Here is a 10,993-nt window from a genome sequence, read left to right as displayed (position 1 = left end):
AAGCAATTTTCAAAGTGATTAAAACATATCATGACTTTCGTCACTAGGTAAAGATAAACTTGGTCGAAGCGAAAAGCTTACCAACACATATTTCGAGATATAGATAGGCGAGGTATACTCGACTCGATATACCAAATGTGTATAATCATAGTCTATATATATAGCATACAACTTTTTGTCTCAAAGAGTAGGAGATAGAATAAATAGACTTTTGAGTGACAGATAAGTTCAAGTCTCCATATACCTTTTTGTCGAGAAGTTCCACCGGTTCCTTGAGTAGATCTTCGTCTTGTATGAAGAATCGCCATGGAGCCCTTGAGCTCAACTACACTTATTATCCTAGTCCGAGACTTAGCTATAGTAGACTAGAAATCAAGACTTATAGTTTTGATCACTAACATTGACAAACATACTTGAGATAGCAACGCATGCGAGTTCGACCGAGCAATGCTCTAACGGATGGAGCAGCAACGACACTCGGCGAAGAAAACTCTGCTTCCCGATTTTGAGTAAAATCTACATTTGTGGAAGGCTGCGATACCGGTTCATGTCTTCGATCTATTTTTTGCTTTATAGTATTGAACGCTTTTCTTATGAAGTTGCTCATATTATATCAAGAAAATTTTGGTTTGAAGAGTTTTAGAAGGAGGAATTTTACAAGAAGAGATGGTAGTGGTGTGAGTGAAAGTGAATTCAGTTGAAAGAATTTACAGGTTTTGAAAATTATAGCCGTTGGGAATGTGGACATTGGATATTTGACCGTTGGCGTTTTTGCGTCTCACGCCCGCGTTTGGGAATCAAACGTCGAGTCTAACCTTCACACGCCGAGTTTAACCTACACATATGGACATATGTTCTTAGTCCTGGCGCTTGAAGATCAACCGCCCACTTCTTTTCCCATAGTGGAGAAACCTATTTGGCCATCCACCTGGCTCAATAAAAAATTTGATTTGTACGTTCCCATAGGAATTGCCCTTACAATTTTACTAGTCATAAACCTAGCCTACTGTGGATAGTATTTTTCAATAACCAAGAAAGGATTCATAACCGATAAAGTTTTGATCATAAAACTAGTTGCTTTTAATTAAAATTTTAATACGAGAGTAACAAAATCGGCTTTGCCACAAATAAACTCCCCCTGTTGAATTGATAAACAAAATGCGCATAATAAAAGGTAGTTCAGACAATTCGAAGGGAAATTTAATTTTGGATGGTTATGGCCACATTTTTTTCTTTATCACCCCTAATTATCCTATTTAACACTCGTAAAAATTTTCATATCCCCTAGATACCCAACAACTAACTTAAATAACTCGAAGTTCCAAAATCAAAAATAATTCTTCTTCTTCTCCATCAGCCGACCACCACCTCCTCTACTTCGTCTCCACCAACCCGCCACCACCTTCAACCACCATTTTTTTTATTCCTATTTCTTGATCTTGTTTAAATGGATGTAGCATGTGTTTATAAGAGAAAAGACATACCAACTGGATTTAGTTTATTTTTTTTGAAGCATAACTCGATTTAGTTGATAACTGTTTGTAGATTATGTCGTTTGTTAATTTTCTTTAATCCGATAATTAGAAACATTAAAGGAGTCAGATTTCTGAAAAATTGAAGGGTATTTTTTTTTAAATACTGGATGATGTATGGAACGAGGATTCCAGGGATTGGGGAGAACTGATGAAGTACCTTGTCTTTACTGGTGTCAAGAACATCAAAATATCAGTTACGACATTAATCATTACGTGCAGTGTAAAAGTTGTGTATGTTGTTAGGGTTAAGATTTATCATCTACCAAGATTAACAAACGATGTGTGTTCGTCGATTAGGGAGAATATCATCCATTTTGAGAAGACCATGTACTTACTGACTCAAGAAACAATATGGGAAAAGATTCGTTGGATATGATCTAAAGGACAACAATTTCACTGTGACATGTACAATTATATGTTAGCACTTCAATGTTGTTTTTGTTTCTTGTTTGATTTTTCACGTCTAGATAATGTGATTTTTTTTATATAGAAAAACTTAGGCCGAAGGCTTAAAAAGAGAACACAGTGGAGTTGGTGGTCAAAGTGCCACCACCACTCCTGTATATCGAGTTTTTACAATGCATAGCTGGCTGAAAAGAGCTTAAATTATGATGTATGTGGATATAAGTAAGGCCTACTAAAACAAAAGAAATAAGCTGTTGTTGAATATCTATTTCAGCATTTAGTTGATTTCTAATTAATAGTTTTATGGTAATTAATTTAGATGATATCTTCCTTGGACAACATTGTGATATAGCATCTTGAAGCGATCTAGAGTTTCTCTGGATTCAGCTTGAATTTCTACATTGATGTATTGCATTCCTCTGACCCAGTTAAAAGCTATATCAACTCCTCTTGTTGCTCCCAATTCTCTATTGTATCCTGGATATCTTCCAGTCCCAATGGTGTTTCCTGCAAAATCTTTAGTTGTGAGTTCAGTGAAGTAATATAAATTTTTAGGATCTTGCAAAGTACAAATTTGTATTTGGATTCCATAATCTCCCCTTTGATCAGTATCAAGGGAGTAGTTTGTATCATCTGATATAATAGTGCTACTATTACTTGAATGTTGACTCTGACTGAGAATATGATGTGTCAGATGGTGCACTTTATTATAGGTGCATAAGTGTTGTTGGATGCTGATAGTAGTATTTATGGCATTAGGTTTAATGTGCCTGAAGATATAGTCACATCTAGCCTTCCAAATGAACCAGCAGACAGTTGCATAGATTCTGCTGCTCTTACTAGTTGTTTCAGAGTGAAACAAGTGTTCAACCAATCCAAGAAGTTTGTATTGCATCAAACTTTCCGTGAGAGGTGCCAATCATTAATTGCCATACTGATGTAGCAGCGGGACAATTCATAAACAGATGTGTCATAGTTTCCTCTCCGCAGTTGCATAACTTTCATATTGGATCAATATATTGCAGAATGCTTGCAGTTTTAGCATTAGTGGGTAGGATCCCATGAGCACATTTCCAAAGAAAAATTTGGATAACTGGAGCAATGTTCATTTTCCACAGAGTCTTCCAATTGCTACTCTGAGTATCATTTCCGTAGAGATGATCCATTTTAGCTTTGTATAATGACTTTACTGTGAAATTTCCAGTATTAGTTACATTCCACACAATTGTATCTTCATCTTCAAGATGAGTGATAATGGTGTGGATTAATACATCAACGCCAGTAGTAAACCAAGTGGTAATGAGATTTGTGTTCCAATCACCAGAAGGTAAGAGGAGATGTTCAACCAAATTTATCTGTTCAAGGAAAGCAGCAGGTTTAGGAATTGAAGAAGAGATTGAAGGGATCCAGATGTCCTCCCTAATTCTAATCTTTTTACCATTGCTAATCCTCCAGGAACTATGTTGGTGGATATTATTTATACCTTCTAGAATACCTTTCCAAATCAAGAAGTCTCCATCTTTTGATTTAGTGTCCATATTGAGGACATTTCTACCAATGAGAAACTTGACATCCATAAGTTGAAACCAGAGAGAGTCCTTGTCCTTTTTCCAGTCTCCATCCTATTTTTGTTATCATGGAACTGCTGAAAAGCTCCATATTCTAACATGCCATATCCTTGGACTTGCAGACAGCTGTTTAGACTTTTGGATAGTAACCTTTTGGGTTATCTAAATTTTTAGACCAGAAAAAATGGCATCGTAGCTTGTTGAGATCTTGGCAGGTTTGCTTTAGCAACTTAAAGTAGTTCATCTGATTAATCAGCAACGTATCGTGATTTCTATATTGAATTATTACGTCTACTTTCTTGTTTGTTTGAATTTTTGAGGCTTTTGGAGAACTAGACAAAGACTGTCGTTGACGCTGTTGTGGTTGTGGAGGAAACAGTGGAGTTTTGATATGCGTACATTTATTGCAGTGGATAGAGAGAGGGCAGCACGCGCATTTATTGCAGTGGGGCTCTCATTATCCGTAGATAGGGGCAACTCGTGAGGATTTTCAGAGCCATGCATGCATTCAGCTGATTTCAGGGATCAGGTGACACGGCGTATGCAAGTTTATTGCTAACTAGGAATCCTAGTAGTACCCCTTAGCACCACAAAAATCGGCTATGTCACGTCCCTTGTTGCACTTACAAACAAAATGAGCAAAACCAAAGGTAATTCGGTAAATTAGAAGGAAATCAAATTTTGTATAACTCAAAGATCAAAAACGAAATAAAGAGTCTTGAAAAATGAGAAAGACAAGTGAATGATTAGTTTTGGAGCAGGGACCAAAGCCAAACATACGTCTCCAAATTGCTAACCACTTGACTTGATATACCTAACACGGCAATCACTTTATTAAATCATCAACGTGGCCGCTTTGCCTCCAAAGAGAAGTAATTTTCGAGTCAAAACTTGAATATGACCAGACCAACATGGCCAAAAGGTTCTTCTTCTTTTCACTACTTTTATAGACAAAAACACAAAACATCTAGTCATAATAATGCAAGCGACTACTTCTTCTCTGCAGAGCAGTCATTTATTTCCATAACCATTGATATACATAGTATATACTTAGTATACTCATTCATTGTTCACCAAACCTTATCTCTTCTTCTTCCTCCTATCTTCTGCTACTTCTCACGGGTTCTGCAACTTTTTCTTCTCATGATTTAATTAATATATGCTTCTTGTTCTATATTATTCAGGCAATTTTTTTTTGTTCGGGTAATTCATCATGGAGGAGAACAACAACATCAACAAGAAGCTTTTGAGTAATGGAGATACTGAAATACAAAAGGAGGATGAGAATTTGAGAACCAAGGTAGTTGTGGAGTCGAAGAAGTTATGGGTTGTCGCCGGACCAGCCATTTTCACGAGGTTTTCGACATTTGGGATATCGATCATCACCCAGATTTTTATAGGACACATGGGTGCTGTTGAACTTGCAGCTTATTCTCTCGTTTTCACTGTTCTCTTAAGATTCGCTAATGGCATCCTGGTAAGTACTTTCTTGATCCGGTCGTTTAATTAGTAAATTTTCTCCTGTTGAATAGCACGGATTGGCATGAACTTAAATCATTGTTGTGGAAATGCCTCTTAGCAGATTTTTACCATTATGCGGCCATATAACAGTTTTAATTTCTCGAGCATTTGTAACGGCGCTGTATGTCAGGTGCCACAGTCGCCGTTGTCCACCGGTAGTACAAGCAAGCGACAAGTTAATTATGGGTAGTTGCGCTAAGCAAATGGCGACTTATTAGAAGGAGCATTGGTTGTTTTTTCTAGTGTAACTCCCAAATCGCGAAAGATTTTAGTACTATTTTTTGCTAGAGAGACACCAAAATTAAAACGAACTAGCTCCAGATCGCCCTTTCTAGAATTCCAGGGCCATCAATCTGAGTATATATCACTACTCGCAGCTTAAATCATTGACATATGCAATGACTTGTGCATAATTTTAATTTGCTTGCAGTTGGGAATGGCAAGTGCATTAGAAACTCTATGTGGGCAAGCATATGGAGCGAAGCAATACAACATGCTAGGAATATATCTTCAAAGATCTTGGATCGTTTTGTTCATTACTGCACTTTTTCTTCTTCCCGTCTTCCTCCTCACTGCACCTATACTTAAGCTTCTAGGACAAGAAGAAGAAATCGCTGACGTAGCCGGTTTCATCTCAATGTGGACAATTCCTGTTATCTTCTCGTTCATATTTTCCTTCACTTGTCAAATGTATCTCTCTGCTCAAAGTAAGAACATCATCATCGCTTACGTGGCTGCTGCTGCGATTGTTGTCCATATCGCTCTCTCATGGCTCTTATGTATTACGTACGATATGGGTATTAGTGGTGCATTGATATCCACCGTTATCGCATATTGGATCCCAAATGTGGGACAGATTTTGTTTATTACATGTGGTGGGTGTCCTGATACATGGAGTGGCTTCTCGATGCTTGCTTTTCAAGATCTTTGGCCAGTTATAAAGCTGTCTCTGTCATCTGGTGCCATGCTTTGGTAATTTTATCACCCTGCCTACTATTATTAAAAGTTCTATTGATTTTGCCATAGAAGTGTTAATTCATAGTATGTGAACTAATTTGTTGAATGTCTTTTGGTTTGGTTGTTCGACAAGTGCAGTTTGGAACTGTGGTACAACTCTGTATTGGTTCTCTTAACTGGAAACATGATAAATGCTAAAGTTGCCATTGATGCTCTTGCAATCTGGTATGCCCATAACTTTCGTTTTGATTTCTTCTGAAGCATTCCAAGTTCAGACGAACTTAAAGGTTTCTATATCTTCATGTGCAGCCTAAACATTAACGGGTGGGAGATGATGATATCTCTTGGTTTCTTGGCAGCAGCAAGGTGCCAATCATATCTCCGAGGCCTTCATAATTGTCGTCGTTCAACAATCAGTAGGTTTTGGCACATATTAACCAACTCTCTCTCTTTTCTGCAGTGTGAGGGTGTCCAATGAACTCGGTGGAGGGAGCTCGAAAGGAGCCAAATTTGCAATAATGGTGTCCACACTTACATCACTGACAATTGGGGTTGTGCTGTTTGTGTTTTTCCTGTTTTACAGAGGACAATTGGCGTACATATTTACGACGGATGAAGCAGTAGCAGCAGCAGTTGATAAGCTATCACCGCTTCTTGCTATCTCTATACTTCTTAACAGTGTTCAACCTGTCCTCTCAGGTCATCATGACATTCTCTAGTTCCCATTTTCAGTTTGCTACATTCATAACACACTCCAGTGAAATTGATTTGATATTTCGGGAACTCGCTTGCAGGGGTTGCTGTTGGTGCTGGATGGCAAAGTATCGTAGCTTATGTGAACTTAGCCTGCTATTACTTGGTCGGAATTCCACTTGGAATGGTCCTCGGTTACCTTATCAATTTCCAAGTTACAGTAAGTTAATTACCAGAAACTATTCTATACGAAACCTTGTAGAAATGTCTCATTTCCTCTCGGGTTTCATTTTTACTGATCTCCTTGAGCATTCTTCTGTAGGGGATTTGGATGGGAATGTTAGTTGGAACAGCAGTTCAAACAGTTGTACTTGTTATTATTACCTGGAGAACGGACTGGGATAATCAGGTACGTTAACCACCTATAGCTTGGCTGTTTTGGTCCTATAAGGAAATGGCATGAAGCCGTTGATGGTATGTACCTAATGAAAACATTTATGCGTGTAGGTTGTTGTGGCTAGAAATCGTGTGAGGAAATGGTCTACACCTGCAATAGGAGAAAGATCTCAAACAAAAGGTGCACCGCGTGTTTAGAATTACATCTAATGACGGAATGCAAGATTTTGCAGCGGTTGACTGCTCTGAGGATTTTATCCTCGGTTTTGAGTCGTTAATGTTAGGATGTAATCAAAACATCAAATCTAATCAATTCGTCATTCGTTGTATTTTGAGTTCGAATAGTTTAACCTGACAAATCTATCCAATTGTGGAATATTAGTTTTGATACCATTTTCGCACCCATGTACAAAATCAATCCAACTGTTTGTACATTATTGCATATTTGGAGTTTGAATGCCAAAACGGTGCTCCCATTTATTAACGGCCAGCCATGAATTCATTCCTTGTGTTCGATACAGCAGGAGGGCCAAAACACTCTGCCGTGCCAATAAAATTTGCGTGTGAGCAGGCTCAGCCTTGTGCTTAGTTAGAACCCGATTTTGTTTTGCTTTTTCATATGAGGGCCTACTGATCGCCCAAAGCGAGTCGCCTTCTTTTCAGTTGAAACTTCAGATGTCCCACTACTTTTGACCAAGTGAGGAACTTCGCCTCTCTGGATGTTCACATGCTACCAGATGTACTTTCAATCCCTTTGTCTCTGAATTGGAACGATTTTTTGGGACCATGGTTTTGTTGGGATCATGATTCTATTTTTAGTAAGACATGTAGAAGTAAATTTAGGTCATCCCTTATTTATATATTTATATTAGTACCTAAACTATCCTCCTGATTAATTTTGGGTAATGATTAGCTAGTGTTAATATTAGTTAGTATAATCATTAGTGAAATGATTAAATTAAAGATAATTAGTTAGATTAAAAAATCAGATGGATTTTCTTAAAAAGAAGCAGAATTATTGAGTAAAGTTAAAGAAGATGAACAAGAAAAACATGGAAAAAAAATTGAGTTCACTAAGCTTGAGTATTCAAGTGATGATTCAATTGATGGCTCATCTGAATCATGTAACCGAACAAAACTGGAGGAAGAGTATTTGGGTACCCAGGTATGCTTCAAACTTAGATAATGTTGGTTGAATTGCTCCAAATTTTCAAAAAAATGAAAAATTTTGAAGTAGATTTGGCCTTGTTTGGTTACTTTATGTGAAGAACATGTAACCGAACACATCTGAAAGTGCAGTTCGATTACTTTTTCCAAACACACAGGTTACCGAACTCGCTCGTTAATGGAGGTTTTTAGTCGTTCGGTTAACAGACATGTTACCGAACTTTGTTTATATGATTTACAGAGTAATGTTCTGTTGGTTCGCAATGTTACAAAACTTTAGGGTCTAGAAGTTCGGTTGGTTCGCAAACAATATCTAACCGAACTTTACGTGAACATAAGATTTTACAAAGTGTACATAGTTCGGTTGGTTCGCAAACTTCATACCAACCAACTATCTAACCGAACTTTACGTAAAAAAAATTTTATACCAAGTGTAAGAAGTTTGGTTGGTTCGCAAACTTTTACCCAACATCATATCTAACCGAACTCAATATCTGAGTGAAGTTCGGTTAAAGTAAAAACTTAACATTTTTGCGAACGAACCGAACGTTGGACTTCTCATTATTTTCGTAAACTAAAGTTCGGTGATATCCTTATTTTGCGAAGGAACCGAACTTATGGACTTGTGTTGTTCTAATATAAGGAGTTCGGTCAAAAGTATTTTTTGTGAATCAACCGAACTCTGAGTTCGGTTAAGAAAAATTAATTCGTGATAACCGAACTTTTTGCGACAAAACCGAACGTTTTGCGACGTAACCGAACTAAAAGTTCGGCTGAGACATGTTTTTTGCGACGTAACCGAACCTTTCTTTGAAAAAAAAACCTCCATTAAACCTCTTTGCAACTTCCATTTTCAACTCATTTTGATGATTACTTCTCTTTTTTCAACCAAAAGCAAATGACAAGTAATGGGTTTGTGATAATATCTTTGTTAATGATTTAAATTAAGTTATATATATAGAGGTGGTGGTAGTAATCGGTGGTTGGTGGTGGTGATAATCGGAGGTGGTGGTGGTGGTAATCGGCGGTGGTGGGCAGTGGTGGTAATCGGTGGTTGGTGGTGGTGATAATCGGAGGTGGTGGTGGTGGTAATCGGTAATGGTGGGCAGTGGTGGTGGGAGAAGGTGGTGGTTATATATATATAGATGGTTATTAGGTTGATTTTAAATTAAATTAGGTTGAGGGTAGGTTAGTCATTTCAACGCTTTAGGACACCCCTTATAACTATAGGGAAGGTGGCCTAATAAAACCATGGTCCCCTAAAAAAACCATGATCCCTAAAAAATCGTTCCTGAATTGATCCTTGCTTCGGCATCATGCCAGGGTCGAAACAAGGAAGCCAACAGAGTCGAAGAATCTTTTTTTCTTTTCTTTCGGATAATAGTGGGTCCACAAGAAAGCAAATAACCAATACGCAAACGCCACATATTCTTGGGGCACATACTGGGAAATAGTGTTTTCACTAAAGCTGGGCTTGGGGAAATTCAACTTATACGCTGTATTTGAACAAGAGTGATCCTATTCTTGTGCACATGGTACGTCAAGTGGTTGCCACATTTTGCATCCATTATGAGTATGATAGAGTGGCACATATAAGACCATTTCCGATAGAAGGTGGAATATTTATTTTTTAATAACACGTAGGATTTAGACATTTATTTAAAACAAATGCATCTCCAGCAGTAGGTCCTAAAAAACAGGAGGGATGAAATATTGATTTTGAAGGTTTTAAAGAAAGTCTTATTTAGACCTTCACAATGACCTCCATGTCATATTTTTTATTTTTAATAATTAATTAAAATATAATTAAACGGTTAAGATTTCATCATGTAAGATTTTTTAAGTGTTAAACCTCTATACTATTGGAGATGGTTTATTAGTTACGGGGTCCTACATTTTCTCTATGTGTAAATCCTCCTAAATAAGGGTCTTAATAAAAACTCCACGTAGGATTTTTAACACCCACTATTGAAGATGCTCAAAGTGACTAAGTGGCAAATATACCATTTAGGCATGCTCGCAAGAGTACTCCATCGTTCGTTAGTCTTAATAACACTCGATGCTCATAATTACTCCAGCGACAGTCTTTCTATCGCTCGCTGCTATGAACATCGCTCAATTATTTTTCATCCAACAGTCAAGGATTCCCACCCCTATAAATACTCAACTTCAAATACATTTCAACTCACAATAGGATTTCTAAATCTCTCTATAATTTCTCAAACTCACACATCTGCGATACCATACTTTTCATCACTCTTCCAATTTTTCAACTATGAACATAGCCTAGCTCATAGAATACCAACATGCGGACGAAAACCAAAGAGCTGTGTTGATCGAGCCAATGTGCAAAATCAAATAAGAAGACGGAGTCCAAAAATTATTATTGTGAAAGATGAATGTATTTGATAGAAATGTTTTTTTTTTAACTTATCGTCCTGTCATTGGTGGTACATTCTAAGACCAACCATTTTGGAAAAACATATTTGTGAAATTGAAATAAGAAAAAACGAACCTCAACAATCGCGATGCGCACGGGTTGTATCATCGCTTTACTGTAATCGATAAGGAAATTATTAAGTATGTTGCTTTAATAAGCAAGCGCTTTGAAACATGAGGAGGTGAAACCATAATGGACATTGAACAAAGATGTCGGGGGAGTGGTGCCACATTAACGGAAAAGACTTTCAATATGGAAGTTGTTTTGAGATCTTAAGAGTGTTTCCCAAATATAATACAATATTTATGTTT

The 10,993-nt window shown here is 37.3% G+C and overlaps 1 protein-coding gene across 1 annotated transcript; it reads left to right on the top strand.

The window, feature by feature from the left end:
• Positions 1–4,475: 4,475 nt before the first annotated feature.
• Positions 4,476–7,559, top strand: LOC113340632 (protein DETOXIFICATION 21-like). Its single transcript, XM_026585756.1, has 8 exons — positions 4,476–4,985; positions 5,460–6,001; positions 6,125–6,211; positions 6,296–6,352; positions 6,447–6,685; positions 6,781–6,899; positions 7,002–7,088; positions 7,187–7,559. Exons 1-8 carry the CDS (start codon positions 4,722–4,724, stop codon positions 7,271–7,273), a joined length of 1,482 nt encoding a protein of 493 aa, XP_026441541.1. The 5' UTR covers positions 4,476–4,721; the 3' UTR covers positions 7,274–7,559.
• Positions 7,560–10,993: the final 3,434 nt, after the last annotated feature.

The sequence above is a fragment of the Papaver somniferum genome, unplaced genomic scaffold, assembly GCF_003573695.1.
Source record: "Papaver somniferum cultivar HN1 unplaced genomic scaffold, ASM357369v1 unplaced-scaffold_22, whole genome shotgun sequence".
Classification (NCBI taxonomy): domain Eukaryota; kingdom Viridiplantae; phylum Streptophyta; class Magnoliopsida; order Ranunculales; family Papaveraceae; genus Papaver; species Papaver somniferum.
The sequence above is the reverse complement of the archived record's forward strand: the minus strand, read 5'-3'. Positions and strand labels throughout refer to the sequence as shown.

Bases quoted from the DNA above. Each gene is read 5' to 3' on its own strand.
- LOC113340632 (XM_026585756.1), top strand. From the start codon at position 4,722: ATGGAGGAGAACAACAACATCAACAAGAAGCTTTTGAGTAATGGAGAT. The intron at 4,986-5,459 runs GTAAGTACTTTC...ATTTGCTTGCAG, and splicing joins GATTCGCTAATGGCATCCTG to TTGGGAATGGCAAGTGCATT. The intron at 7,089-7,186 runs GTACGTTAACCA...TTATGCGTGTAG, and splicing joins GAACGGACTGGGATAATCAG to GTTGTTGTGGCTAGAAATCG.